Here is a 27,967-nt window from a genome sequence, read left to right as displayed (position 1 = left end):
TGAAATTCTAGAGCTCTAGCCCTTTCCTTTTCCAAGATATGGGCTTTTTACAAAAATGACCCATTTTGTCCATGGTTGCTCTGACATTTTGTGGCGAGGGTGGTTATCCTGGTTTGAACTGGGGACTCTAACATTTTGTGGCATGGGTGGTTAATGCCGAAACCCAGGATTGAACAGGGGACCTTTAGAACTTCAGTCTAACGCTCTCCCAACTGAGCTATTTTGGCATATATGAGCTGTTTTTCTTTTTATCATTGAGCTCAAGTGCTTTCCTCTACCAACATATGGGCTTCTTACAAAAATGACCGATTTGGTCCATGGTTACACCGTCGTTTTTCCCAAGCTGGACCAAAATTTGAATTTGCTCAATACTTGCAGCAAATGATCCTAGTGCAATCTTGATGATGTGTTTGAAATTCTAGAGCTCAAGCTCTTTCCTTTTCCAAGATATGGGCTTTTTACAAAAATGACCCATTTGGTCCATGGTTACACTGTCGTTTTTCCCAAACTGGACCAAAATATGAATTTGCTCAATACTTGCAGCAAATGATCCTAGTGCCATCTAGATGATGTGTTTGAAATTCTAGAGCTCTAGCTCTTACCTTTTCCAAGATATGGGCTTTTTACCAAAATGACCCATTTGGTCCATTGTTACACTGTCGTTTTTCCCAAACTGGACCAAAACATGAATTTGCTCAATACTTGCAGCAAATGATCCTAGTGCCATCTAGATGATGTGTTTAAAATTCTAGAGCTCTAGCTCTTTCCTTTTCCAAGATATGGGCTTCTTACAAAAATGACCCATTTGGTCCATTGTTACACTGTCGTTTTTTCCCAAACTGGACCAAAACATGAATTTGCACCAAACTTGCAGCAAATGATCCTAGTGCCATCTTGATGATGTGTTTCAAATTCTAGAGCTCTAGGCCTTTCCTTTTCCAAGATATGGGCTTTTTACAAAAATGCCCCATTTGGTCCATGGTTGCTCTGACATTTTGTGACGAGGGTGGTTACCCTGGTTTGAACTGGGGACTCTAACATTTTGTGGCATGGGTGGTTAATGCCGAAAACCGGGATTGAACCAGGGACCTTTAGATCTTCAGTCTAACGCTCTCCCAACTGAGCTATTTCGGCATATATGAGCTGTTTCTCTTTTCATCATAGAGCTCAAGTGCTTTCCTCTACCAATATATGGGCTTCTTACAAAAATGGCCCATTTGGTCCATGGTTACACGGTCGTTTTTCCCAAGCTGGACCAAAATTTGAAGTTAGCCCAAACTTCCAGCAAATGATCCTAGTGCCATCTGGATGATGTGTTTGAAATTCTAGAGCTCTAGCTCTTTCCTTTTCCAAGATATGGACTTTTTACAAAAATGACCAATTTGGTCCATGGTTGCTCTGACATTTTGTGGCAAGGGTGGTCACCCTGGATTGAACTGGGGACTCTGACATTTTGTGGCATGGGTGGTTTATGCCGAAACCCGGGATTGAACCAAGGACCTTTAGATCTTCAGTCTAACGCTCTCCCAACTGAGCTATTTCGGCATATATGAGCTGATTCTCTTTTCATCATAGAGCTCAAGTGCTTTCCTCTACCAATATATGGGCTTCTTACAAAAATGACCCATTTGGTCCATGGTTAGACTGTCGTTTTTCCCAAACTGGACCAAAACATGAATTTGCTCCAAACTTGCAGCAAATGATCCTAGTGCCATCTAGATGATGTGTTTGAAATTCTAGAGCTCTAGCTCTTTCCTTTTCCAAGATAGGGGCTTTTTACAAAAATGACCCATTTGGTCCATTGTTACACTGTCATTTTTCCCAAACTGGACCAAAACATGAATTTGCACCAAACTTGCAGCAAATGATCCTAGTGCCATCTAGAAGATGTGTTTGAACTTCTAGAGCTCTAGCTCTTTCCTTTCCAAGATATAGGCTTTTTACAAAAAATACCGATTTGGTCCATGTCGTTTTTCCCAAACTGGACCAAAATATGAATTTGCTCAATACTTGCAGCAAATGATCCTTGTGCCATCTAGATGATGTGTTTTAAATCCTAGAGCTCTAGCTCTTTCCTTTTCCAAGATATGGGCTTTTTACAAAAATGACCCATTTGGTCCATGGTTGCTCTGACATTTTGTGGCGAGGGTGGTTACCCTGGATTGAACTGGGGACTCTAACATTGTGTGGCATGGGTGGTTAATGCCGAAACCCGGGATTGAACCGGGGTCCTTTAGATCTTCAGTCTAACGCTCTCCCAACTGAGCTATTTCGGCATATATGAGCTGTTCCTCTTTTCATCATAGAGCTCAAGTGCTTTCCTCTACCACTATATGGGCTTCTTACAAAAATGACCCATTTGGTCCATGGTTAGACTGTCGTTTTTCCCAAACTGGACCAAAACATGAATTTGCACCAAACTTGCAGCAAATGATCCTAGTGCCATCTAGATGATGTGTTTGAAATTCTAGAGCTCTAGCTCTTTCCTTTTCCAAGATATGGGCTTTTTACAAAAATGACCCATTTGGTCCATTGTTACACTGTCATTTTTCCCAAACTGGACCAAAACATGAATTTGCACCAAACTTGCAGCAAATGATCCTAGTGCCATCTAGAAGATGTGTTTGAACTTCTAGAGCTCTAGCTCTTTCCTTTTCCAAGAAATGGGCTTTTTACAAAAAATACCGATTTGGTCCATGTCGTTTTTCCCAAACTGGACCAAAATATGAATTTGCTCAATACTTGCAGCAAATGATCCTTGTGCCATCTAGATGATGTGTTTTAAATCCTAGAGCTCTAGCTCTTTCCTTTTCCAAGATATGGGCTTTTTACAAAAATGACCCATTTGGTCCATGGTTGCTCTGACATTTTGTGGCGAGGGTGGTTACCCTGGATTGAACTGGGACTCTAACATTGTGTGGCATGGGTGGTTAATGCCGAAACCCGGGATTGAACCGGGGTCCTTTAGATCTTCAGTCTAACGCTCTCCCAACTGAGCTATTTCGGCATATATGAGCTGTTCCTCTTTTCATCATAGAGGTCAAGTGCTTCCCTCTACCACTACATGGGCTTCTTACAAAAATGACCCATTTGGTCCATGGTTACACTGTCGTTTTTCCCAAACTAGACCAAAATATGAATGTGTCCCGAACTTGCAGCAAATGATCCTAGTGCCATCTAGATGATGTGTTTGAAATTCTAGAGCTCTAGCCCTTTCCTTTTCCAAGATATGGGCTTTTTACAAAAATGACCGATTTGGTCCATGGTTGCTCTGACATTTTGTGACGAGGGTGGTTACCCTGGTTTGAACTGGGGACTCTAACATTTTGTGGCATGGGTGGTTAATGCCGAAAACCGGGATTGAACCAGGGACCTTTAGATCTTCAGTCTAACGCTCTCCCAACTGAGCTATTTCGGCATATATGAGCTGTTTCTCTTTTCATCATAGAGCTCAAGTGCTTTCCTCTACCAATATATGGGCTTCTTACAAAAATGGCCCATTTGGTCCATAGTTACACGGTCGTTTTTCCCAAGCTGGACCAAAATTTGAAGTTAGCCCAAACTTGCATCAAATGATCCTAGTGCCATCTGGATGATGTGTTTGAAATTCTAGAGCTCTAGCTCTTTCCTTTTCCAAGATATGGACTTTTTACAAAAATGACCAATTTGGTCCATGGTTGCTCTGACATTTTGTGGCAAGGGTGGTCACCCTGGAATGAACTGGGGACTCTGACATTTTGTGGCATGGGTGGTTAATGCCGAAAACCGGGATTGAACCAAGGACCTTTAGATCTTCAGTCTAACGCTCTCCCAACTGAGCTATTTCGGCATATATGAGCTGATTCTCTTTTCATCATAGAGCTCAAGTGCTTTCCTCTACCAATATATGGGCTTCTTACAAAAATGACCCATTTGGTCCATGGTTAGACTGTCGTTTTTCCCAAACTGGACCAAAACATGAATTTGCTCCAAACTTGCAGCAAATGATCCTAGTGCCATCTAGATGATGTGTTTGAAATTCTAGAGCTCTAGCTCTTTCCTTTTCCAAGATAGGGGCTTTTTACAAAAATGACCCATTTGGTCCATTGTTACACTGTCATTTTTCCCAAACTGGACCAAAACATGAATTTGCACCAAACTTGCAGCAAATGATCCTAGTGCCATCTAGATGATGTGTTTGAACTTCTAGAGCTCTAGCTCTTTCCTTTTCCAAGATATAGGCTTTTTACAAAAAATACCGATTTGGTCCATGTCGTTTTTCCCAAACTGGACCAAAATATGAATTTGCTCAATACTTGCAGCAAATGATCCTTGTGCCATCTAGATGATGTGTTTTAAATCCTAGAGCTCTAGCTCTTTCCTTTTCCAAGATATGGGCTTTTTACAAAAATGACCCATTTGGTCCATGGTTGCTCTGACATTTTGTGGCGAGGGTGGTTACCCTGGATTGAACTGGGGACTCTAACATTGTGTGGCATGGGTGGTTAATGCCGAAACCCGGGATTGAACCGGGGTCCTTTAGATCTTCAGTCTAACGCTCTCCCAACTGAGCTATTTCGGCATATATGAGCTGTTCCTCTTTTCATCATAGAGCTCAAGTGCTTTCCTCTACCACTATATGGGCTTCTTACAAAAATGACCCATTTGGTCCATGGTTAGACTGTCGTTTTTCCCAAACTGGACCAAAACATGAATTTGCACCAAACTTGCAGCAAATGATCCTAGTGCCATCTAGATGATGTGTTTGAAATTCTAGAGCTCTAGCTCTTTCCTTTTCCAAGATATGGGCTTTTTACAAAAATGACCCATTTGGTCCATTGTTACACTGTCATTTTTCCCAAACTGGACCAAAACATGAATTTGCACCAAACTTGCAGCAAATGATCCTAGTGCCATCTAGAAGATGTGTTTGAACTTCTAGAGCTCTAGCTCTTTCCTTTTCCAAGATATGGGCTTTTTACAAAAAATACCGATTTGGTCCACGTCGTTTTTCCCAAACTGGACCAAAATATGAATTTGCTCAATACTTGCAGCAAATGATCCTTGTGCCATCTAGATGATGTGTTTTAAATCCTAGAGCTCTAGCTCTTTCCTTTTCCAAGATATGGGCTTTTTACAAAAATGACCCATTTGGTCCATGGTTGCTCTGACATTTTGTGGCGAGGGTGGTTACCCTGGATTGAACTGGGGACTCTAACATTGTGTGGCATGGGTGGTTAATGCCGAAACCCGGGATTGAACCGGGGTCCTTTAGATCTTCAGTCTAACGCTCTCCCAACTGAGCTATTTCGGCATATATGAGCTGTTCCTCTTTTCATCATAGAGGTCAAGTGCTTTCCTCTACCACTATATGGGCTTCTTACAAAAATGACCGATTTGGTCCATTGTTACACTGTCGTTTTTCCCAAACTGGACCAAAACATGAATTTGCACCAAACTTGCAGCAAAGGATCCTAGTGCCATCTAGATGATGTGTTTTTAAATTCTAGAGCTCTAGCCCTTTCCTTTTCCAAGATATGGACTTTTTACAAAAATGACCGATTTGGTCCATGGTTGCTCTGACATTTTGTGGCATGGGTGGTCACCCTGGAATGAACTGGGGACTCTGACATTTTGTGGCATGGGTGGTTAATGCCGAAACCCGGGATTGAACCAGGGACCTTTAGATCTTCAGTCTAACGCTCTCCCAACTGAGCTATTTCGGCATATATGAGCTTATTCTCTTTTCATCATAGAGCTCAAGTGCTTTCCTCTACCAATATATGGGCTTCTTACAAAAATGACCCATTTGGTCCATGGTTAGACTGTCGTTTTTCCCAAACTGGACCAAAACATGAATTTGCACCAACCTTGCAGCAAATGATCCTAGTGCCATCTAGATGATGTGTTTGAAATTCTAGAGCTCTAGCTCTTTCCTTTTCCAAGATATGGGCTTTTTACAAAAATGACCCATTTGGTCCATTGTTACACTGTCATTTTTCCCAAACTGGACCAAAACATGAATTTGCACCAAACTTGCAGCAAATGATCCTAGTGCCATCTAGAAGATGTGTTTGAACTTCTAGAGCTCTAGCTCTTTCCTTTTCCAAGATATAGGCTTTTTACAAAAAATACCGATTTGGTCCATGTCGTTTTTCCCAAACTGGACCAAAATATGAATTTGCTCAATCCTTGCAGCAAATGATCCTTGTGCCATCTAGATGATGTGTTTTAAATCCTAGAGCTCTAGCTCTTTCCTTTTCCAAGATATGGGCTTTTTACAAAAATGACCCATTTGGTCCATGGTTGCTCTGACATTTTGTGGCGAGGGTGGTTACCCTGGATTGAACTGGGGACTCTAACATTGTGTGGCATGGGTGGTTAATGCCGAAACCCGGGATTGAACCGGGGTCCTTTAGATCTTCAGTCTAACGCTCTCCCAACTGAGCTATTTCTGCATATATGAGCTGTTCCTCTTTTCATCATAGAGCTCAAGTGCTTTCCTCTACCACTATATGGGCTTCTTACAAAAATGACCCATTTGGTCCATGGTTACACTGTCGTTTTTCCCAAACTAGACCAAAATATGAATTTGTCCCGAACTTGCAGCAAATGATCCTAGTGCCATCTAGATGATGTGTTTGAAATTCTAGAGCTCTAGCTCTTTCCTTTTCCAAGATATGGGCTTTTTACAAAAATGACCGATTTGGTCCATTGTTACACTGTCGTTTTTCCCAAACTGGACCAAAACATGAATTTGCACCAAACTTGCAGCAAAGGATCCTAGTGCCATCTAGATGATGTGTTTTTAAATTCTAGAGCTCTAGCCCTTTCCTTTTCCAAGATATGGGCTTTTTACAAAAATGACCCATTTGGTCCATGGTTGCTCTGACATTTTGTGGCGAGGGTGGTTACCCTGGATTGAACTGGGGACTCTAACATTGTGTGGCATGGGTGGTTAATGCCGAAACCCGGGATTGAACCGGGGTCCTTTAGATCTTCAGTCTAACGCTCTCCCAACTGAGCTATTTCTGCATATATGAGCTGTTCCTCTTTTCATCATAGAGCTCAAGTGCTTTCCTCTACCACTATATGGGCTTCTTACAAAAATGACCCATTTGGTCCATGGTTACACTGTCGTTTTTCCCAAACGAGACCAAAATATGAATTTGTCCCGAACTTGCAGCAAATGATCCTAGTGCCATATAGATGATGTGTTTGAAATTCTAGAGCTCTAGCTCTTTCCTTTTCCAAGATATGGGCTTTTTACAAAAATGACCGATTTGGTCCATTGTTACACTGTCGTTTTTCCCAAACTGGACCAAAACATGAATTTGCACCAAACTTGCAGCAAAGGATCCTAGTGCCATCTAGATGATGTGTTTTTAAAATCCTAGAGCTCTAGCCCTTTCCTTTTCCAAGATATGGGCTTTTTACAAAAATGACCCATTTGGTCCATGGTTGCTCTGACATTTTGTGGCGAGGGTGGTTACCTTGGTTTGAACTGGGGACTCTAACATTTTGTGGCATGGGTGGTTAATGCAGACACCCGGGATTGAACCGGGGACCTTTAGATCTTCAGTCTAACGCTCTCCAAACTGAGCTATTTCGGCATATATGATTTCTGTTTCTCTTTTCATCATAGAGCTGAAGTGCTTTCCTCTACCAATATATGGGCTTTTTACAAAAATGACCCGTTTGGTCCATGGTTACACTGTCGTTTTTCCCAAACTGGACCAAAATATGAATTTGTCCCGAACTTGCAGCAAATGATCCTAGTGCCATTTAGATGATGTTTTTTTACATTCTAGAGCTCTAGCTCTTTCCTTTTCCAAGATATGGGCTTTTTACAAAAATGACCAATTTGGTCCATGGTTACACTGTCGTTTTTCCCAAGCTGGACCAAAATTTGAATTTGCTCAATACTTGCAGCAAATGATCCTAGTGCCATCTAGATGATGTGTTTGAAATTCTAGAGCTCTAGCTCTTTCCTTTCTCAAGATATGGGCTTTTTACAAAAATGACCCATTTTGTCCATGGTTGCTCTGACATTTTGTGACGAGGGTGGTTACCCTGGTTTGAACTGGGGACTCTAACATTTTGTGGCATGGGTGGTTAATGCCGAAAACCGGGATTGAACCAGGGACCTTTAGATCTTCAGTCTAACGCTCTCCCAACTGAGCTATTTCGGCATATACGAGCTGTTTCTCTTTTCATCATAGAGCTCAAGTGCTTTCCTCTACCAATATATGGGCTTCTTACAAAAATGGCCCATTTGGTCCATGGTTACACGGTCGTTTTTCCCAAGCTGGACCAAAATTTGAAGTTAGCCCAAACTTGCATCAAATGATCCTAGTGCCATCTGGATGATGTGTTTGAAATTCTAGAGCTCTAGCTCTTTCCTTTTCCAAGATATGGACTTTTTACAAAAATGACCAATTTGGTCCATGGTTGCTCTGACATTTTGTGGCATGGGTGGTCACCCTGGAATGAACTGGAAATCTGACATTTTGTGGCATGGGTGGTTAATGCCGAAAACCGGGATTGAACCAGGGACCTTTAGATCTTCAGTCTAACGCTCTCCCAACTGAGCTATTTCGGCATATATGAGCTGTTCCTCTTTTCATCATAGAGCTCAAGTGCTTTCCTCTACCAATATATGGGCTTCTTACAAAAATGACCCATTTGGTCCATGGTAAGACTGTCGTTTTTCCCAAACTGGACCAAAACATGAATTTGCTCCAAACTTGCAGCAAATGATCCTAGTGCCATCTAGATGATGTGTTTGAAATTCTAGAGCTCTAGCTCTTTCCTTTTCCAAGATATGGGCTTTTTACAAAAATGACCCATTTGGTCCATTGTTACACTGTCATTTTTCCCAAACTGGACCAAAACATGAATTTGCACCAAACTTGCAGCAAATGATCCTAGTGCCATCTAGAAGATGTGTTTGAACTTCTAGAGCTCTAGCTCTTTCCTTTTCCAAGATATAGGCTTTTTACAAAAAATACCGATTTGGTCCATGTCGTTTTTCCCAAACTGGACCAAAATATGAATTTGCTCAATACTTGCAGCAAATGATCCTTGTGCCATATAGATGATGTGTTTTAAATCCTAGAGCTCTAGCTCTTTCCTTTTCCAAGATATGGGCTTTTTACAAAAATGACCCATTTGGTCCATGGTTGCTCTGACATTTTGTGGCGAGGGTGGTTACCCTGGTTTGAACTGGGGACTCTAACATTTTGTGGCATGGGTGGTTAATGCCGAAACCCGGGATTGAACCGGGGACCTTCAGTTCTTCAGTCTAACGCTCTCCCAACTGAGCTATTTCGGCATATATGATTTCTGTTTCTCTTTTCATCATAGAGCTCAAGTGCTTTCCTCTACCAATATATGGGCTTTTTACAAAAATGACCCGTTTGGTCCATGGTAACACTGTCGTTTTTCCCAAACTAGACCAAAATATGAATTTGTCCCGAACTTGCAGCAAATGATCCTAGTGCCATATAGATGATGTGTTTGAACTTCTAGTGCTCTAGCTTTTTCCTTTTCCAAGATATAGGCTTTTTACAAAAATGACCGATTTGGTCCATGGTTACACTGTCGTTTTTCCCAAACTGGACCAAAATATGAATTTGCTCAATACTTGCAGCAAATGATCTTTGTGCCATCTAGATGATGTGTTTTAAATTCTAGAGCTCTAGCTCTTTCCCTTTCCAAGATATGGGCTTTTTACAAAAGTGACCCATTTGGTCCATGGTTGCTCTGACATTTTGTGGCGAGGGTGGTTACCCTGGATTGAACTGGGGACTCTAACATTGTGTGGCATGGGTGGTTAATGCCGAAACCCGGGATTGAACCGGGGTCCTTTAAATCTTCAGTCTAACGCTCTCCAAACTGAGCTATTTCGGCATATATGATTTCTGTGTCTCTTTTCATCATAGAGCTCAAGTGCTTTCCTCTACCAATATATGGGCTTTTTACAAAAATGACCCGTTTGGTCCATGGTAACACTGTCGTTTTTCCCAAACTGGACCAAAATATGAATTTGTCCCGAACTTGCAGCAAATGATCCTAGTGCCATATAGATGATGTGTTTGAACTTCTAGTGCTCTAGCTTTTTCCTTTTCCAAGATATAGGCTTTTTACAAAAATGACCGATTTGGTCCATGGTTACACTGTCGTTTTTCCCAAACTGGACCAAAATATGAATTTGCTCAATACTTGCAGCAAATGATCCTTGTGCCATCTAGATGATGTGTTTTAAATTCTAGAGCTCTAGCTCTTTCCCTTTCCAAGATATGGGCTTTTTACAAAAGTGACCCATTTGGTCCATGGTTGCTCTGACATTTTGTGGCGAGGGTGGTTACCCTGGATTGAACTGGGGACTCTAACATTGTGTGGCATGGGTGGTTAATGCCGAAACCCGGGATTGAACCGGGGTCCTTTAGATCTTCAGTCTAACGCTCTCCCAACTGAGCTATTTCGGCATATATGAGCTGTTCCTCTTTTCATCATAGAGCTCAAGTGCTTTCCTCTACCAATATATGGGCTTCTTACAAAAATGACCCATTTGGTCCATGGTTACACTGTCGTTTTTCCCAAACTGGACCAAAATATGAATTTGTCCCGAACTTGCAGCAACTGATCCTAGTGCCATCTAGATGATGTGTTTGAAATTCTAGAGCTCTAGCTCTTTCCTTTTCCAAGATATGGGCTTTTTACAAAAATGACCCATTTGGTCCATGGTTGCTCTGACATTTTGTGGCGAGGGTGGTTACCCTGGTTTGAACTGGGGACTCTAACATTTTGTGGCATGGGTGGTTAATGCCGAAACCCGGGATTGAACCGGGGACCTTCAGTTCTTCAGTCTAACGCTCTCCCAACTGAGCTATTTCGGCATATATGATTTCTGTTTCTCTTTTCATCATAGAGCTCAAGTGCTTTCCTCTACCAATATATGGGCTTTTTACAAAAATGACCCGTTTGGTCCATGGTAACACTGTCGTTTTTCCCAAACTAGACCAAAATATGAATTTGTCCCGAACTTGCAGCAAATGATCCTAGTGCCATATAGATGATGTGTTTGAACTTCTAGTGCTCTAGCTTTTTCCTTTTCCAAGATATAGGCTTTTTACAAAAATGACCGATTTGGTCCATGGTTACACTGTCGTTTTTCCCAAACTGGACCAAAATATGAATTTGCTCAATACTTGCAGCAAATGATCTTTGTGCCATCTAGATGATGTGTTTTAAATTCTAGAGCTCTAGCTCTTTCCCTTTCCAAGATATGGGCTTTTTACAAAAGTGACCCATTTGGTCCATGGTTGCTCTGACATTTTGTGGCGAGGGTGGTTACCCTGGATTGAACTGGGGACTCTAACATTGTGTGGCATGGGTGGTTAATGCCGAAACCCGGGATTGAACCGGGGTCCTTTAAATCTTCAGTCTAACGCTCTCCAAACTGAGCTATTTCGGCATATATGATTTCTGTGTCTCTTTTCATCATAGAGCTCAAGTGCTTTCCTCTACCAATATATGGGCTTTTTACAAAAATGACCCGTTTGGTCCATGGTAACACTGTCGTTTTTCCCAAACTGGACCAAAATATGAATTTGTCCCGAACTTGCAGCAAATGATCCTAGTGCCATATAGATGATGTGTTTGAACTTCTAGTGCTCTAGCTTTTTCCTTTTCCAAGATATAGGCTTTTTACAAAAATGACCGATTTGGTCCATGGTTACACTGTCGTTTTTCCCAAACTGGACCAAAATATGAATTTGCTCAATACTTGCAGCAAATGATCCTTGTGCCATCTAGATGATGTGTTTTAAATTCTAGAGCTCTAGCTCTTTCCCTTTCCAAGATATGGGCTTTTTACAAAAGTGACCCATTTGGTCCATGGTTGCTCTGACATTTTGTGGCGAGGGTGGTTACCCTGGATTGAACTGGGGACTCTAACATTGTGTGGCATGGGTGGTTAATGCCGAAACCCGGGATTGAACCGGGGTCCTTTAGATCTTCAGTCTAACGCTCTCCCAACTGAGCTATTTCGGCATATATGAGCTGTTCCTCTTTTCATCATAGAGCTCAAGTGCTTTCCTCTACCAATATATGGGCTTCTTACAAAAATGACCCATTTGGTCCATGGTTACACTGTCGTTTTTCCCAAACTGGACCAAAATATGAATTTGTCCCGAACTTGCAGCAACTGATCCTAGTGCCATCTAGATGATGTGTTTGAAATTCTAGAGCTCTAGCTCTTTCCTTTTCCAAGATATGGGCTTTTTACAAAAATGACCGATTTGGTCCATTGTTACACTGTCGTTTTTCCCAAACTGGACCAAAATATGAATTTGCACCAAACTTGCAGCAAAGGATCCTACTGTCATCTACATGATGTGTTTTAAATTCTAGAGCTCTAGCTCTTTCCCTTTCCAAGATATGGGCTTTTTACAAAAATGACCCATTTGGTCCATGGTTGCTCTGACATTTTGTGGCGAGGGTGGTTACCCTGGTTTGAACTGGGGACTCTAACATTTTGTGGCATGGGTGGTTAATGCCGAAACCCGGGATTGAACCGGGGTCCTTTAGATCTTCAGTCTAACGCTCTCCCAACTGAGCTATTTCGGCATATGATTTCTGTTTCTCTTTTCATCATAGAGCTCAAGTGCTTTCCTCTACCAATATATGGGCTTTTTACAAAAATGACCCGTTTGGTCCATGGTAACACTGTCGTTTTTCCCAAACTGGACCAAAATATGAATTTGTCCCGAACTTGCAGCAAATGATCCTAGTGCCATATAGATGATGTGTTTGAACTTCTAGTGCTCTAGCTTTTTCCTTTTCCAAGATATAGGCTTTTTACAAAAATGACCGATTTGGTCCATGGTTACACTGTCGTTTTTCCCAAACTGGACCAAAATATGAATTTGCTCAATACTTGCAGCAAATGATCCTTGTGCCATCTAGATGATGTGTTTTAAATTCTAGAGCTCTAGCTCTTTCCCTTTCCAAGATATGGGCTTTTTACAAAAATGACCCATTTGGTCCATGGTTGCTCTGACATTTTGTGGCGAGGGTGGTTACCCTGGATTGAACTGGGGACTCTAACATTGTGTAGCATGGGTGGTTAATGCCGAAACCCGGGATTGAACCGGGGTCCTTTAGATTTTCAGTCTAACGCTCTCCCAACTGAGCTATTTCGGCATATATGAGCTGTTCCTCTTTTCATCATAGAGCTCAAGTGCTTTCCTCTACCAATATATGGGCTTCTTACAAAAATGACCCATTTGGTCCATGGTTACACTGTCGTTTTTCCCAAACTGGACCAAAATATGAATTTGTCCCGAACTTGCAGCAACTGATCCTAGTGCCATCTAGATGATGTGTTTGAAATTCTAGAGCTCTAGCTCTTTCCTTTTCCAAGATATGGGCTTTTTTACAAAAATGACAGATTTGGTCCATTGTTACACTGTCGTTTTTCCCAAACTGGACCAAAACATGAATTTGCACCAAACTTGCAGCAAAGGATCCTACTGTCATCTAGATGATGTGTTTTAAATTCTAGAGCTCTAGCTCTTTCCTTTTCTAAGATATGGGCTTTTTACAAAAATGACCCATTTGGTCCATGGTTGCTCTGACATTTTGTGGCAAGGGTGCTTACCCTGGTTTGAACTGGGGACTCTAACATTTTGTGGCATGGGTGGTTAATGCCGAAACCCGGGATTGAACCGGGGACCTTCAGATCTTCAGTCTAACGCTCTCCCAACTGAGCTATTTCGCATATATGATTTCTGTTTCTCTTTTCATCATAGAGCTCAAGTGCTTTCCTCTACCAATATATGGGCTTTTTACAAAAATGACCCGTTTGGTCCATGGTAACACTGTCGTTTTTCCCAAACTGGACCAAAATATGAATTTGTCCCGAACTTGCAGCAAATGATCCTAGTGCCATATAGATGATGTGTTTGAACTTCTAGTGCTCTAGCTTTTTCCTTTTCCAAGATATGGGCTTTTTACAAAAATGACCGATTTGGTCCATGGTTACACTGTCGTTTTTCCCAAACTGGACCAAAATATGAATTTGCTCAATACTTGCAGCAAATGATCCTTGTGCCATCTAGATGATGTGTTTTAAATTCTAGAGCTCTAGCTCTTTCCCTTTCCAAGATATGGGCTTTTTACAAAAGTGACCCATTTGGTCCATGGTTGCTCTGACATTTTGTGGCAAGGGTGGTTACCCTGGATTGAACTGGGGACTCTAACATTGTGTGGCATGGTTGGTTAATGCCGAAACCCGGGATTGAACCGGGGTCCTTTAGATCTTCAGTCTAACGCTCTCCCAACTGAGCTATTTCGGCATATATGAGCTGTTCCTCTTTTCATCATAGAGCTCAAGTGCTTTCCTCTACCAATATATGGGCTTCTTACAAAAATGACCCATTTGGTCCATGGTTACACTGTCGTTTTTCCCAAACTGGACCAAAATATGAATTTGTCCCGAACTTGCAGCAACTGATCCTAGTGCCATCTAGATGATGTGTTTGAAATTCTAGAGCTCTAGCTCTTTCCTTTTCCAAGATATGGGCTTTTTACAAAAATGACCGATTTGGTCCATTGTTACACTGTCGTTTTTCCCAAACTGGACCAAAACATGAATTTGCACCAAACTTGCAGCAAAGGATCCTACTGTCATCTAGATGATGTGTTTTAAATTCTAGAGCTCTAGCTCTTTCCTTTTCTAAGATATGGGCTTTTTACAAAAATGACCCATTTGGTCCATGGTTGCTCTGACATTTTGTGGCGAGGGTGGTTACCCTGGTTTGAACTGGGGACTCTAACATTTTGTGGCATGGGTGGTTAATGCCGAAACCCGGGATTGAACCGGGGACCTTCAGATCTTCAGTCTAACGCTCTCCCAACTGAGCTATTTCGGCATATATGATTTCTGTTTCTCTTTTCATCATAGAGCTCAAGTGCTTTCCTCTACCAATATATGGGCTTTTTACAAAAATGACCCGTTTGGTCCATGGTAACACTGTCGTTTTTCCCAAACTGGACCAAAATATGAATTTGTCCCGAACTTGCAGCAAATGATCCTAGTGCCATATAGATGATGTGTTTGAACTTCTAGTGCTCTAGCTTTTTCCTTTTCCAAGATATAGGCTTTTTACAAAAATGACCGATTTGGTCCATGGTTACACTGTCGTTTTTCCCAAACTGGACCAAAATATGAATTTGCTCAATACTTGCAGCAAATGATCCTTGTGCCATCTAGATGATGTGTTTTAAATTCTAGAGCTCTAGCTCTTTCCCTTTCCAAGATATGGGCTTTTTACAAAAGTGACCCATTTGGTCCATGGTTACACTGTCGTTTTTCCCAAGCTGGACCAAAATTTGAATTTGCTCAATACTTGCAGCAAATGATCCTAGTGCCATCTAGATGATGTGTTTGAAAGGGAGGCAGTGGCTCAGTGGGTAGTGCTTCCGCTTGGGAACTGGTTTCGCCGGTTTGAGCCCCTGCCGAGGTGCCCATGAGTAAGGCACCGAATCCTCAATTGCTCCCCCCTCTGCAAAGGGTGATAATGTAATGTAAGTCGCTTTGGATAAAAGCGCCTGCCAAATGATCCTAATGTAATGTTATGGCTGTGGTGCAATGTTGGCATTTATTCTATCTGTATTGCAAGGTAACACTTCCATCTGCTGGATAATATTCATCATTACATCATTTGTGCACTTCAGGGAAGGAACATTAAGGTGTTGTGTCAGGTACAATACAAGGTTTGTAGACGTGCTGGAAATTCTTTAGACTTTAAGATAAGGTAAGGTTAGATAAGATAATCCTTTTTTTGTCCCACAATGGGGGAATTTACATAACAGCAGCAAAGTGGAAAAAAATAGCTTTAATTGCTATCATAGGTATTGTTGTTTCCATTCTTCACCTTCTTTTTTCGTTCTATCTTTCTATTCTTCACCTCGTCTACTCGTTCTATCGTTCTTTTTTTCACCTTCTTTTTCTTGTTTTTTCATTTTTCTATTCTATCGTTCCTTTTCTTCACCTTTCTATGCTATCATGATAGCATAGAAAAATGAGAAATCATCTTCACCTCCTTTTCCTTGTTTTTCTATATTATCATCATAGAATGAGAATTCGCGGAGGTGAAGAAAAAGAATGACAAAATAGAAAACCAAGAAAAAGGAGTTGAGGACAAAGAATGATAGAATAGAAAAATGACAAAAAGGAGGTAAGGAAAAAGGACGATGGAATAGAAAAACGACAAATAAGAGATGAAGAAAATGAATGTTAGAAAGAGACGACAAGAAAAAAGATGATAGAGTGAGAAAAAGGAAATGAAGAAATAAATGAGAAAGAACCTAATAAAGGGGCACCAGGTGTTCCTAATAAATTGTAACCAGGCCTGGCTAGGGACCTACCAGGTGAGTAGGAGCTACGCTGGGTCGGGATCTGGCTAACTCATGTAGCTACTGACTGAGATTTCAATTTTCTGAGCCTCTTCTCCAGGGAAACATCTATTAAATGAACCATTATCACTAAAGGAGGCCGAGTAATGGCTGAACATATGACGCACTGAGCAGGAGAGGGCAGCCATTGCTAACCGCTAAGCTCAGCTGGCAGTCTGGCTAGCTACAGAGCTAGAGGAGTAAATAACTGAATTAGCAACAAGTCGCAGAAGCAGAGAGGTAAGAGTGTACGATTAAGTTGTAAATATCCAAAATTAACTTTCATATAGCAAAGTTCAGAGCAGCCAAAACCCTCAGTACTAAGTAAAACTTTCAGTAACACAGTCGGCAACAGGAAATGACACAGTACACTTACTGGAAGGAGACTGGAGACTCCTTCCCTTTAAATACAGAATAAACATACAACAAGGGCATTTTATGAGTTTTAAATCTTTATGTTTATTTATTTAGAAGTAGTTCTCTGGTTTGTAACACACAAGCCAATTGTACAAGGAATATTACATAGAGGTACAGGTTTTTACATTTGACTCGCTTGCCATTTACACTCTCAGATATTCAGGACGTGTTCAAACATGGGTGACGTCGCCCCGAACACAGCTTAGCACAGCGTTCACTCTACTTCATATCCTCACAATTCCCGACCCCATTGAATCACGGACAAACATAAATCACCCGACCAACCTATGTTAAGCCGAATAATAACATAATCTGGGAACACACTGTAAATTCCAATCACCCACTGCTGGATTCCCAAATTTCCTTCCAACACAATCATTGGAATATTTGTCCATGCATACATAAGTATACTGTATATGGTAAAAAATATAGCATTTGGAATAAATAGTTATTACTTTAAATGCAAACTCTCAGACAATACTTGTTATATACTTTGCACAATACTGTATGTACATGTATTTGGCTGGATTTACAGGAACAAAGAGCAAAGAGAAGTGCATCTTTTAACCCCGTGTGGCCCAGGTCTGATTTCAGCTCTTTGGTTTTCACCCTTTATATCTGGGTCACAGGGGATTAAATGTGTGGATGCAGATTCCGTAAAGACTGAGTGCACAGACACAAGCAGATGTTTGTCTTTAAACAGCGCGGATCTGATCGCCTCTTGGTTGTCTGAGAAGGGAAAACGGAACCGCTTTTCTCCCCATATTAAGACAGCCAAGACACGACAAGTTACTGTTTTGTTCCTGTATAAATGCAGCTGTAGTGTATAGTAATATAGAATTAAGATACTTTTTTTTATAATAAAACTCTATCTTTCTGGTTAGTTAACATAGTCTTGTGTTAGCGCCCATATTTCTAAAGTGTCTGGGAGTGAGAGTACTGGCTTTGGATTATTGGTCAGATCACACAGCACCACATAACCATGACTATAACGGGTCATGGCTGGAAGCAAACAATGAAGTTGGGATTCAGCTGTTTAAGCATAACAAGGGCAAAGATATTTCATTTGTCTGTAAACAAATCCTGAAGCTTCTCCAGAGTTGGTCGTGATCCAAGCTCACAGCTCCGTTGTTTGTCTGGATTCTGTTTATTTTGTGACTGCAAATGCAGATTGGACAGTCAGAGACCATAGATGCGGCAGTTGTTAAGTTGAGTGGTTTCCCCCTTTAAATTCCACCTTCAGTGACCCCAGCCGAGTCCCTTTAGTGCTGTAGCATCACTATTTGCAGTCATTACAATTAGGGAATCCAGAAGAGTTATCTAGCTTTTGTTGTGATGTGCGTAACTTCATTTTTGCACCACTGAAGTAAGAGCAGAGGGATTCATAGTGGTCCATACGGAGGACTACAGACCTGGTAAGTGAATGCTAAACATCTCCAGATTTACAAAAGAACAATGCTGTGACCTAGCTTGGGCATAAACAACCTGAAAAATTGTGAAATTCTGTAAAATCTCAGGAGTGCCACTAAAAACTATACTGCACACAGTCAGTATGTTTACATGCTGGGCCCTCGTCTCTTATCTGTGAAAATCCTCCATCTTTTGTGTGTAAACTGACACCTTATTGGCTTGGTGGCTGCTGAGGTCACTGGAGGTGCACTGTTGAGATGTAAACATGGTACGAGACCAGCGCTTCTGCTTTGAGATACTTTAGGAATACGGGTGTTGTGTTTGTGTGTACGTGCGTGAGTGTGTGAGTGAGTGTGTGTGTATGGTAAACAGGAGAGGACGACGACCAAAACTCCTTTAGAAAACATCACAGCTCTGAAACATAGGGTGGTTGTCTGATTAAATCTCGACGTGTAACGGTGCGGTGCAGCGACATTGCTCCTTCCAGCAGTTTAATCCTGAATTATGAACGTCTACAGTGTTGATTTGAGGACAGGAAGGAGCAACACGGGCCTTATTATTGAAATGGGTCCTTCCTACACCTGCCACATCCACATCTGCCTACGTCTCTGGAGATCCCGTAGATTAGATAATCTTGCTACATCTTTTTTTTTCTTGGAATGTATCACAGCCGGCCAGCCATTCGGTCATTAGTTGTGCATTTTCATAGCGATTGCATACACGAGCAGGTTAACAGCACATACGTTACATTACATTTGACCTGAATGACAGAGGAAGAGATAGGAGATGATGGTGATGATGATCCTGACAGTATTACAACATACTGCTGCTGAGTACTATGGTACAGCCAGTAGGGGGAGACACTGCAGTATTGGCATGCAGCACCATGCGTGTGGTGCAGTCCACCCGTCACAAGCCTGAAGTCTTTCTACTTTCCGGTTATAAAAATAATTTCTCTGGGGTCCAGCAGAAACTCCAAGTTAACGTCAACCATCAACTTTTACCATTTCCATCTATTCTGGACTCTTGGAGATATGAGATTTCCGCTGGACGCAAACATTGGGAATGCTTTACACAAACGCATGGAATCATTCATTCTACTGACCACCCGAGGCTTCGTTCTATACTTTCATTTCCATGCCGCAATTTTTTCCCCCTAACTTGAGATTTGACAACAAGGAGTAAAGTCCAAAATCTGTAGCCAATACAGAAGAAGCAGGAGGAACTGAACAAAACTCACACACATATGCAAAGTTTATACATTTTCAGGGTTTGGATATGTAGCCTGAACTCACAACTATACACTCAAAACCCAGAGAGAAGTACGACATTTCAGTACTGTCACATTACAGCCAGTGACCAAACACCTTTGCAGTCGAGTCTAAGGTTGGGGAAAAAAAGCGACCTGACATCCCTTCCCTTTCATTCCCTGTTTACCTTCTTGTATTATCGTGCGCATCATCTTTGGTCAGAGTTTAGCTACATTGCTAGCTCGTACTTGCATCATCACCACCTGTGCCTGCATCCGCGTAACCCTGTCGAATGTTGCTGCGTCTATTCACCCTCTAGTGGCTGCAGGGCAGAGTTACGCCCTCTTTCCATGCGGGTTTGACCTTTCTAACCATTCTCGCCTGGTTAGAAAGCAGCTTCATCTCTAGTTGTCATGGCGCTAGTGCACAGGCCAGACTCCTGCTCCAGGGCTTGTGACCGATTCCTCTGAGGAGTTCCTGTCCCACCCCTTGGCTGCCGTGTATCGGTAGTTCTGTCTTATGTAGTTGCTATTTCATCTACAGGCTCTAGGTTTATCATAGTTTAAAAACCTTGAACACATTAGTTCCCCAAGAAGCTGTCCAGGGGAAACTGCTTTTTCTCATACTAACACATGTGCAAAGCCTGTTGGCAAACTTGTGAGGGAATGTTTATGTCCAAGTCCAGGTGGGTCTCATGTGAACCTTGACTCCAAAACACTGAGGGATGGAGTGGTCGTGTCAGTGTAATACGCCCTCTAGTGGTCAGAAAGAATGAAATAGAATGGGAGTTACACTGCTATGAATCCTGGATGATGCCAGAGTTTACAGTTGTATCTATGTTAGCGAGACAAGGAGGGTTTAGAGAATCCCTATGTCCACCGTGTGACTTTGTTCATTCAAGGTTTCAAACACAACGGACGGAGGAAGTCCACTATTGCATTCAGTCTCTGGTGACCATCCGGGATCCACAGAAGCACATGTACTCTCATTTTTGCGAGCGTGTGTTTGATTGAAATCTGTTAAATGTTCTACATATACGGTTTTCAATAATGGCTTATGTCCAACAGTGAAATGAATGATGTGAACATACAAAACAAAGTCACATTTGTCTGTGATATATTTGGAAGGTAGATCATGTGCTTAGTATTTTGCCTGAAGAGCTTGTTGATGGTGAGAAGCAGCTGTTCACTTGTTCCTCCATCCATCCCTTGTGGTTTGTGCCGCATATCCTCGCACTTTCACCGTCAACTCCACTTCCCTCTAAGGCAATGACTCTGATTCACTGAGTGGTCAATATAGCAGATCCATAGGCAGAAATGTGGAAGAAAGATGTGTCATCGTTTGTCGTTTGCGGTATGGGAGGTGGGCGTCTGAGCTTCCACATCCTGCGTTCAAGGAGGAAGAGAGCATTCCTGCCCCTTTCCTCCCAGTTATACATATCTGCTGCAGTATTGATCAATTCGGTCTTTCCTGTTTCATGATGGTGGTGGGAAGGAAAAGGAAACGGGTGGATGAGCTGGGGTGGTTTCCAGGAGTCAGCAGAGTTTGGCTCGGCTCAGAGGAGGTCTGCGGCTGCGGAGGGCTCGGGGGCCGGAGCCTCTCTGTGGGCTTTCAGGAGGTCGACGACGTCCTGATGGGAGGCTCCCTCGGCCACTGACAGAGCCGACTGGCCATTCTGAACAAAGAGAGAGAGAGAGAGAGAGAGAGAGAGTGAACGTCACGTCAAACTCATTGCAGTGATGCTACTCATCCAGAGGGGGGCAATGTTGTGTTGGTGTTGGTCTCTTCCTCTTGAAGCTCCACAGTAAAGAGAGCCAGGCTCAGATCTTTGCTCTGAGGAGGTTCTGTAGGGTTAAAATATGTTGCCGTGTCCAAATCATAGCGGAGAAAGCTTTGAACATTATTCTTGCTTTGGAACGATGGAATTCTAAGCATCTGTTTCTATGGGTGTTTCCTTTGGCCTCCTTCTTTTGGCTTCAACAAATCCTGTGTCTGTCAGGTTCTAAAATCAACACAAATTAATAAATTCAACCATTGGAAGATCACTGTTAAAGCTGTTCAAATGATGAGAATATTTGTACCAATATCATCAATGTGAGCCTAATCAATGACTTGTATGTTTGTGTTCCATAATACAACACAGAGCATACTAGGGACTTGTGTAGCCTGTGGATGGATTAAAGGAGACACATTTAGTCCCCTTTGGTCTGTAAATAGAGTTTGCTAAGTTCTTTGACAAAACAATCCACACAAAGAACTGCACTGAGTTTGCTGCTGTCTGTAAGGGACCATCTGAAACTTACAGGCACAATCCTTTCAGTAAGACGCTTCACTGGGACATGTTCCTCATTGCTGGTTGTCTAAAGCTGACTGTGGGTTCAGTTTTCCAATTTGGAAGACGTTTCTAAACTTAAAACGGTTGTAGTCCAACTACAGAACATGACAGCAAGCGTAACTTTCAGACGGCCCCTTGCAAACGGCCTCAAGCGAAGGGAGTTTAGCAAATTGTGACACAATATTTCCCATCCCAACCCGCTTATTGTCGTCTTTTATCATTTTGCATTTTCCCTACGACTTATGTGCCGAAGGAGCAATGAAAAAATGGTTCTGCGTAAAAAAAGGCCCCTTTAACTCACAGCAGTCATATCTCACTGCCCCCTTCATTGTTTTTATATGCAAATGTGTCGTAAAGAAATCTAAACTCTCTCTAAGCACTCAAAAAGCCCAATCATGGAAGGTTTGAGACGGTCTGTATGTTTGAAAGTAGGACGTCCATTAAAGCACACAGCTGTTCATTTTCCCAGCTAATTGGTTTGGCTCTGTACTGTGGGGCTCTTTGTTACTCCGAGCGTCATTCTTGGAATGTGCCTCGGTTCTCCCATTCATTCTTTTCATCCGAGACTAGATATTAGATATTTTAGGAAACGAGAGCAGAGAAGGATGCTTCATGAAAAGGCCTTTTGTTTCACGGCAACACCGAGTAATCCTAATAATGAGAGAGCTTTTTAATCGAGCTTTGTGTGTTTTTACCAGCTTCTTACACACACTGCTGGACTTGTTTGCATTTTGACTACAACCAATCTCTTGTTTTCTCCGTTTTGAAGTCTTAGCGTGGAGCAAATTATCTAGCAGGCGCACATGGATGGTTTTTGGTTCTAAATTCTATGAGCTATGAGCAGGTGAGCAGAACCAGAAAGTGAGGATTAGTATAATAAGACTTTACCTTATCCGTGAGGCTGGTGTCGCAGCGGCCCGTCTCCAGCAGCAGGCGAACGATGTGCAAGTGTCCGTGCTCGCTGGCGCACATCAGGGCCGTGGAGCCCTCGCGGTCCTGGCCATTGACGTCGGCGTCGCAGCTCAGCAGCAGCTTCGCCATGGCAACGCGGCCATGGCTCACCGCGAGCATGAGCGCCGTCTGGCCCGCCTAGATAAAAAGAGAGGAAGACGCACCGGGAGAGAGAGAGAGAGACACAGGGTAGATACGAGGTGATGAATGGAGGAACGTGCAGGTTCCGGAGGGAGGAAATCAATCAATCATTATCTGAAATATTATTTGTTACCCTTGTTAATGATGTTTATACAAACGTGTAAATAGTTTCCCACTATAGCATGTGTGCAGCCACATGCTGTCAGAAAACAGCTGAACAATTATCTCATGTAATGACTGTGTGAAGCAATCTGGTGTATTTCTGTAAATATCCCATTCCCTAATACTCAGTGATGCAAAAGTACCTTCGTCGGAACCACATTGTGTGTGTGTGTGTGTGTGGGTGTGTACCTGTCTGGAGCGTGCATTGACGTCACCCAGTTTCAAGAGTTGTTGTGCCACCTCCAGATCGTCGGGAGTCTCTGCAGCCGTGAGGGCAGCCAGCATGATGGGAGTATAACCTGCTTTGTTCACATTATCTGTCTCACATAGACCTGAACACACACACAAAAACACACACACACAACAAGATGTAAGAGTAGGTAGTTTTTGGACGTAATAAGATAATAAGATGCACGTTGGGCTTTTTTTGGCTGTCTTTGCTTTACAGGTTTAGATTTGAACTTTGTGTCTCACCAGTATCCAGCAGCAGTTTGACCACGGCAAAGTTGGAGTGTGACACGCTGTAGTGGAGCGCCATGTTCCCGTTACCGTCCGTCAGGTTGACGACGTACGGCAGCAGAGTGGGCGTGGTCAGGCCCACCTGTCGCAGGTACAATCGGACCGTGTCAGCCTGCGACTCCTTCTGACTGGAAACCTTGAACCACTCCTGGTACAGAACCACCAAGACCTGACGCTGAGAGGGAGACGCAGAGAAACCAGGCAGGCTTTTGATTTTCACTGTTTGGTCTTTCAATTCCAGCCTGATCTAAGCACCGGATATCACATTACACTGCGTTATTATACTCATTACAGTCATAAAACTCTGATGGAATAACAACAAACAAACAACCTGATGGATTATCCCCGAACACAAAATCTTTTTCCCCATTTTTAGCACAGGCGCTGACTTAGAAAAGTATTAGAAGCAGAGAAGAGATTTGTTTTTCCCACAGCTTTGAAGAATAAAAGTATAAATAAATCCTTACCATTTCCTTGTCGGGGGATGAAACCTCTCCCATGCGGTCCTTTACGTAAAGGCAAGCATCCATAAACCCTTTGTCTACTTTCTCCCTGATCAGGTTAAAAAAAGACAAGAAACAATCTCAATATGTCTCTGAAAACAGTGACATTTTCGGTGAATGCAAGCTAAGAAAATGTCTATTTAAGACGAGATCAAGCTGCTTTGGGTCCCGCGTAAATGTTATGATAAAGCTGCCTTGCACACTTACACACACTCACACACACCAGCCACACACACACACACACATACATCAGTCACAGTCTGACATGCTGACAGTTCGCGCACACTGCGTTGGTCACAGTTTACATTGATTGACTGCTCGTGTTGGTCGTCCATCATACACTCACGCATCTCATACTGCACACTGCCCTCACTGTGAATGCCCAGCATGCATGTGTGTGTGTGTGTGATCAGACAAGCGATGAGTGATTGTTTAGGTCCGCCCCGTCTCATATGAAGTATGTAGATTACAGGTGGACATCTTGATCAAGCTTGGTTAATATTTGTCCCACTCTCAACACTTTTTCCTCCTGCCTCACCCTTCCTCCTGGATCTCCTGGCTGACCTCTGGATCCATCAGGCTTCCTTCATCCTCCTTCTCCTTCTTCTCCGCAGCCACAGCGCCGCTTTCCTCAGGAACCGCCTCTGCGTCCTCCTTCTGGGGCTCCGCTCCCTCCTCGGGCTCCTTCTCATTCTCCTTCTCTCCCTCCGGCTCTGAGCTGTCAACTTCTTCTCCTTCTACCGGTGTTTCTCCTCCTCTGGTCTTCTCATCTCCACTGGACTCCTCGCTGGATGTAGTCTCATAACTGGAGGAAGATATAAGAAATTGGAACCATATTCTCCCTTCTCATTTGTGAACATAAACGGTAATTCATCTTAAATAATGCAGAACACAGAACATCTTGTCTACCATGGACTGAAGGTTTTACTCAGGTTTCTGCCCTAAAAACAGCAATAACATATAGACACAGTATAGACAAACAGCCAAACCACTAAAGCTACTTAAGTCAACACGGGCCGAAGCAAGATCAACAACAACAGGTCATTCCCTCCGTAACCCAAGCAAGTCATGAAAAGGACGCTTGTCAAACACAACCTTGGCCCACGTACCCAAAACATCCTACACAGGGTTTAAATATGTACTTATTAATCCATAGGTATGTTTGCACACTCAAAACACCAGACTAGGGACAAAACACAACCTTGTTCACTGAGGAAGGTTGGAGATATATTTAGAGCTCTGTGGAGGTTGCTGATGTAGTGTGTGTGTTGCTATAGTGGTAATAGTAGTAGAAGTAGTAGTAGTGTGTGTGTGAGTGTGAGTGTGTGTCCACTGGGGTGTATCATGAAAGAACCTCTATGGCCCCATGATCAGATAAGTCTTATATTGAATGCCAGTGATTCATGCTTATTTGTAGACACACACACACACACACACACACACACACACACACACACACACACACACAAGAAGTGTTCAGGGGCCACGGCATTCCCTGGATTCCAGAGGAGCTCAAGGGAGAGCAAAGGTAGCCCATCCAAAGAGAAGTACAAACAACAGTCCGTCTCCTGATTTGGGAGGCAACCAAAGATATGTACGACCTGCTACACAACTATACAGCGAAACAGAGAAATGGAAAATGGAACAGAGGTAAGATGACTTTTAAGCTTAAATTAAGGATCGCGACAGAACTGTGACCATACGCAATCCAGAATGGTGGTCCGAGATCACGGCATAAGACACTCCCACAACCAAAATGTTGTGCTGCATCATAGCGGTTGGACAATGTGTTTGTTCCTACAGAGTTACTACAATTTAGTTTTCCATCATTCATCACACAATCTGATGTGCTTCTCAGTTGATGCTGCACAGTCTGACACAGATTATGACTAAGATTTCACTCTACTCATCTCACACAGTGGTGACGTTCAGCGAAGAGAGAGCCTGTACGTTATCGCACGTCTTGCAGCAGCCAGAAAAAAACGCTGTCAGGCCCAGAGACACACACAGCCGAGGAAGTTACTGAATACAATCTATACAATGTTGACAAAGGAACTTAGGAGTCTTACAGGCGTTTGGAACAACTCAACATGAGTATTTGTTATAAATGTGAAGATTAATTACTTTACTATTAATAACTGTTAGTGTTCATTGTCCTCCTCACCTCTGAACCACCCAGTATTGAAAATGGTTTTGATTTCCATTTCATTTTGAAGTTTGAAATGTTTCTATCTTTGATGATCCTCATGTGTTGCATCACTAATCATCACTGCAGTGCCAGATAACTAGCATCAGATCTGCGAAAAATGAATTAAGTAGTCCCTGCTTGGAGACACACCTTTGTTCTTTCAACAACAACCATCTGCTTTCTTGAAATTCATCACACCCACACACACACACACCACCGCATCCAGCATCAACAAAAGCTGACATAAGCACCCTCGCACAAAGCACAGAGGCATCATCAACACTAATGTGCACAGGCATCGCATAATGTACAACACTTATTTCCAGCACACACACACACAGACACACAGACAGACACACACACACATGCCCACATGCACGCACACACGCACACACAGTAGCAAGAGCGAGGTCATATTCAGGGCAGAATTTCTTCACATGAAGTTGGATGATAAACAGCCTGGAGCAGAGTGTGAAGCACAGCTGGACTCCATTGAATGAACAAAATGTTCACTTCTGGTTTAACTTAAAACACTCGCTGAAGTGACATAACTAATGCTGGTGACATGTGTGCTAACAACCTGTGACCACCATTCATCATTATGCTCACAATTACGTTGCACGAGTTGCCATGGAGGAGGTGCAGGGATGAAAAGGATGACATAAAGGAAAGAAAGAAGGATCTCCTACATCATTTTGATGTTAACACGCAAAATGTACACTGAAGCCCAAATAAGTCTCAAATGAGCCGCTATAGGCTCACAAACACAAACCAACCAAACTGAATTTCTGGGCTTCTAAGACAAAGTATAAAAGTTGGAAACTGCAAATAAAGAATATGAAATGAAAGCCACATTTACAAACCTATTTTGGGTCATGAAACACTGATATTTTTTTTCGAATAGAATTGCTTCACTGAAAGCAGACAAAGTGTGACTATACATAAAGGGCCAACTTTTGAGGTTAAATATTCTGTGGGAACATGATGAAAACCTTATTGTAAGGATGTGTTCAATTATTTTCTGCATATTTTGCTAAAGGAAAATCCAGTCCATCACTTGACGAGGATTACCTCAAGTCATTTTTCCAGGCTAACGGCTGAGCTGCGTGAAACTCATTAAACCTGACAACTCTGGGAATGGAAGATTTGCAATGCCTGCATGTAATATAACGACAACAACAAAACATTCAAATATAAACCACGTGAAGATGAAGAGATGATTAAAAAAAGCCCTTTACCCTCCATTCACTCCAACAAATTTTAGGTTCTTCTTTGCTCCTTTGTTCCCTTGTTTTGCAGCAACACCATTTTTCTTCATAATGGATTTGAGACCTGATGAAGAGGGGAAACAGAGAGAAAGGATCAGGAGGAGAAAATGAATTAGGCAGTCAACAGTTTGGTCGTATGCGAGAAAATCCATATTGTATCATTTCACATATGAATGCTGTGTCAAAGTTGCAAAACGTGAGAGAGAGAGAAAATAAAGTTGCACATTTATAAGAACATGGAACTCTGAATGATCTGTCTTTTTAAATGTCCCTTTATGTCTCTTTGGAGGATTTACTTGAATCAAGTTTTTACGTATCCTGACTCTATTTTCCCTGATTACTTACGGTTGTCTGTTGAGAGAAACAGGAATGTTATGCTC

The 27,967-nt window shown here is 42.3% G+C and overlaps 1 protein-coding gene and 25 non-coding genes across 27 annotated transcripts in view; all 26 read right to left on the bottom strand.

Moving 5' to 3' along the window:
* Nucleotides 1-154: 154 nt before the first annotated feature.
* trnaf-gaa (transfer RNA phenylalanine (anticodon GAA)) lies at nt 155-227 on the bottom strand. Its single transcript has one exon. It is a non-coding gene; the product is annotated as a tRNA-Phe (tRNA).
* An 834-nt stretch (nt 228-1,061) lies between these two features.
* Nucleotides 1,062-1,134, bottom strand: trnaf-gaa (transfer RNA phenylalanine (anticodon GAA)). Its single transcript has one exon. It is a non-coding gene; the product is annotated as a tRNA-Phe (tRNA).
* A 338-nt stretch (nt 1,135-1,472) lies between these two features.
* Nucleotides 1,473-1,545, bottom strand: trnaf-gaa (transfer RNA phenylalanine (anticodon GAA)). The gene has a single exon. It is a non-coding gene; the product is annotated as a tRNA-Phe (tRNA).
* Nucleotides 1,546-2,203: 658 nt separating this feature from the next.
* On the bottom strand, nt 2,204-2,276 carry trnaf-gaa (transfer RNA phenylalanine (anticodon GAA)). Its single transcript has one exon. It is a non-coding gene; the product is annotated as a tRNA-Phe (tRNA).
* A 658-nt stretch (nt 2,277-2,934) lies between these two features.
* On the bottom strand, nt 2,935-3,007 carry trnaf-gaa (transfer RNA phenylalanine (anticodon GAA)). The gene has a single exon. It is a non-coding gene; the product is annotated as a tRNA-Phe (tRNA).
* A 338-nt stretch (nt 3,008-3,345) lies between these two features.
* On the bottom strand, nt 3,346-3,418 carry trnaf-gaa (transfer RNA phenylalanine (anticodon GAA)). Its single transcript has one exon. It is a non-coding gene; the product is annotated as a tRNA-Phe (tRNA).
* Nucleotides 3,419-3,756: 338 nt separating this feature from the next.
* On the bottom strand, nt 3,757-3,829 carry trnaf-gaa (transfer RNA phenylalanine (anticodon GAA)). The gene has a single exon. It is a non-coding gene; the product is annotated as a tRNA-Phe (tRNA).
* Nucleotides 3,830-4,488: 659 nt separating this feature from the next.
* On the bottom strand, nt 4,489-4,561 carry trnaf-gaa (transfer RNA phenylalanine (anticodon GAA)). The gene has a single exon. It is a non-coding gene; the product is annotated as a tRNA-Phe (tRNA).
* Nucleotides 4,562-5,220: 659 nt separating this feature from the next.
* Nucleotides 5,221-5,293, bottom strand: trnaf-gaa (transfer RNA phenylalanine (anticodon GAA)). Its single transcript has one exon. It is a non-coding gene; the product is annotated as a tRNA-Phe (tRNA).
* A 339-nt stretch (nt 5,294-5,632) lies between these two features.
* On the bottom strand, nt 5,633-5,705 carry trnaf-gaa (transfer RNA phenylalanine (anticodon GAA)). The gene has a single exon. It is a non-coding gene; the product is annotated as a tRNA-Phe (tRNA).
* Nucleotides 5,706-6,364: 659 nt separating this feature from the next.
* Nucleotides 6,365-6,437, bottom strand: trnaf-gaa (transfer RNA phenylalanine (anticodon GAA)). The gene has a single exon. It is a non-coding gene; the product is annotated as a tRNA-Phe (tRNA).
* Nucleotides 6,438-6,941: 504 nt separating this feature from the next.
* trnaf-gaa (transfer RNA phenylalanine (anticodon GAA)) lies at nt 6,942-7,014 on the bottom strand. The gene has a single exon. It is a non-coding gene; the product is annotated as a tRNA-Phe (tRNA).
* Nucleotides 7,015-8,098: 1,084 nt separating this feature from the next.
* On the bottom strand, nt 8,099-8,171 carry trnaf-gaa (transfer RNA phenylalanine (anticodon GAA)). The gene has a single exon. It is a non-coding gene; the product is annotated as a tRNA-Phe (tRNA).
* Nucleotides 8,172-8,508: 337 nt separating this feature from the next.
* Nucleotides 8,509-8,581, bottom strand: trnaf-gaa (transfer RNA phenylalanine (anticodon GAA)). The gene has a single exon. It is a non-coding gene; the product is annotated as a tRNA-Phe (tRNA).
* Nucleotides 8,582-9,240: 659 nt separating this feature from the next.
* Nucleotides 9,241-9,313, bottom strand: trnaf-gaa (transfer RNA phenylalanine (anticodon GAA)). Its single transcript has one exon. It is a non-coding gene; the product is annotated as a tRNA-Phe (tRNA).
* A 505-nt stretch (nt 9,314-9,818) lies between these two features.
* On the bottom strand, nt 9,819-9,891 carry trnaf-gaa (transfer RNA phenylalanine (anticodon GAA)). Its single transcript has one exon. It is a non-coding gene; the product is annotated as a tRNA-Phe (tRNA).
* A 505-nt stretch (nt 9,892-10,396) lies between these two features.
* Nucleotides 10,397-10,469, bottom strand: trnaf-gaa (transfer RNA phenylalanine (anticodon GAA)). Its single transcript has one exon. It is a non-coding gene; the product is annotated as a tRNA-Phe (tRNA).
* A 338-nt stretch (nt 10,470-10,807) lies between these two features.
* trnaf-gaa (transfer RNA phenylalanine (anticodon GAA)) lies at nt 10,808-10,880 on the bottom strand. Its single transcript has one exon. It is a non-coding gene; the product is annotated as a tRNA-Phe (tRNA).
* A 505-nt stretch (nt 10,881-11,385) lies between these two features.
* On the bottom strand, nt 11,386-11,458 carry trnaf-gaa (transfer RNA phenylalanine (anticodon GAA)). The gene has a single exon. It is a non-coding gene; the product is annotated as a tRNA-Phe (tRNA).
* Nucleotides 11,459-11,963: 505 nt separating this feature from the next.
* trnaf-gaa (transfer RNA phenylalanine (anticodon GAA)) lies at nt 11,964-12,036 on the bottom strand. The gene has a single exon. It is a non-coding gene; the product is annotated as a tRNA-Phe (tRNA).
* A 503-nt stretch (nt 12,037-12,539) lies between these two features.
* trnaf-gaa (transfer RNA phenylalanine (anticodon GAA)) lies at nt 12,540-12,612 on the bottom strand. The gene has a single exon. It is a non-coding gene; the product is annotated as a tRNA-Phe (tRNA).
* A 503-nt stretch (nt 12,613-13,115) lies between these two features.
* trnaf-gaa (transfer RNA phenylalanine (anticodon GAA)) lies at nt 13,116-13,188 on the bottom strand. Its single transcript has one exon. It is a non-coding gene; the product is annotated as a tRNA-Phe (tRNA).
* Nucleotides 13,189-13,691: 503 nt separating this feature from the next.
* Nucleotides 13,692-13,765, bottom strand: trnaf-gaa (transfer RNA phenylalanine (anticodon GAA)). The gene has a single exon. It is a non-coding gene; the product is annotated as a tRNA-Phe (tRNA).
* Nucleotides 13,766-14,269: 504 nt separating this feature from the next.
* trnaf-gaa (transfer RNA phenylalanine (anticodon GAA)) lies at nt 14,270-14,342 on the bottom strand. The gene has a single exon. It is a non-coding gene; the product is annotated as a tRNA-Phe (tRNA).
* A 503-nt stretch (nt 14,343-14,845) lies between these two features.
* On the bottom strand, nt 14,846-14,918 carry trnaf-gaa (transfer RNA phenylalanine (anticodon GAA)). The gene has a single exon. It is a non-coding gene; the product is annotated as a tRNA-Phe (tRNA).
* Nucleotides 14,919-16,888: 1,970 nt separating this feature from the next.
* Nucleotides 16,889-27,967, bottom strand: part of kank4 (KN motif and ankyrin repeat domains 4) — a 62,624-nt gene continuing 51,545 nt past the window's right edge. For both annotated transcript variants that reach the window (XM_076170153.1, XM_076170152.1), the window contains exons 4-10: nt 27,558-27,651; nt 24,670-24,936; nt 24,096-24,180; nt 23,584-23,803; nt 23,299-23,441; nt 22,744-22,944; nt 16,889-21,195 (exon numbers count right to left, since the gene is read on the bottom strand). In XM_076170153.1, the coding sequence (XP_076026268.1) occupies nt 21,076-21,195; nt 22,744-22,944; nt 23,299-23,441; nt 23,584-23,803; nt 24,096-24,180; nt 24,670-24,936; nt 27,558-27,651 (1,130 nt within the window). In that variant the 3' untranslated portion in view covers nt 16,889-21,075. The remainder of the gene's footprint in view (nt 21,196-22,743; nt 22,945-23,298; nt 23,442-23,583; nt 23,804-24,095; nt 24,181-24,669; nt 24,937-27,557; nt 27,652-27,967) is intronic.

The sequence above is a fragment of the Genypterus blacodes genome, unplaced genomic scaffold (genome assembly GCF_046128005.1).
Source record: "Genypterus blacodes isolate CSIRO-AG114 ecotype Tasmania unplaced genomic scaffold, CSIRO-AGI_Gbla_v1 ptg000215l_1, whole genome shotgun sequence".
Classification (NCBI taxonomy): domain Eukaryota; kingdom Metazoa; phylum Chordata; class Actinopteri; order Ophidiiformes; family Ophidiidae; genus Genypterus; species Genypterus blacodes.
Note: the sequence above shows the minus strand (reverse complement) of the source record. Positions and strands in the feature narration are given on the sequence as shown.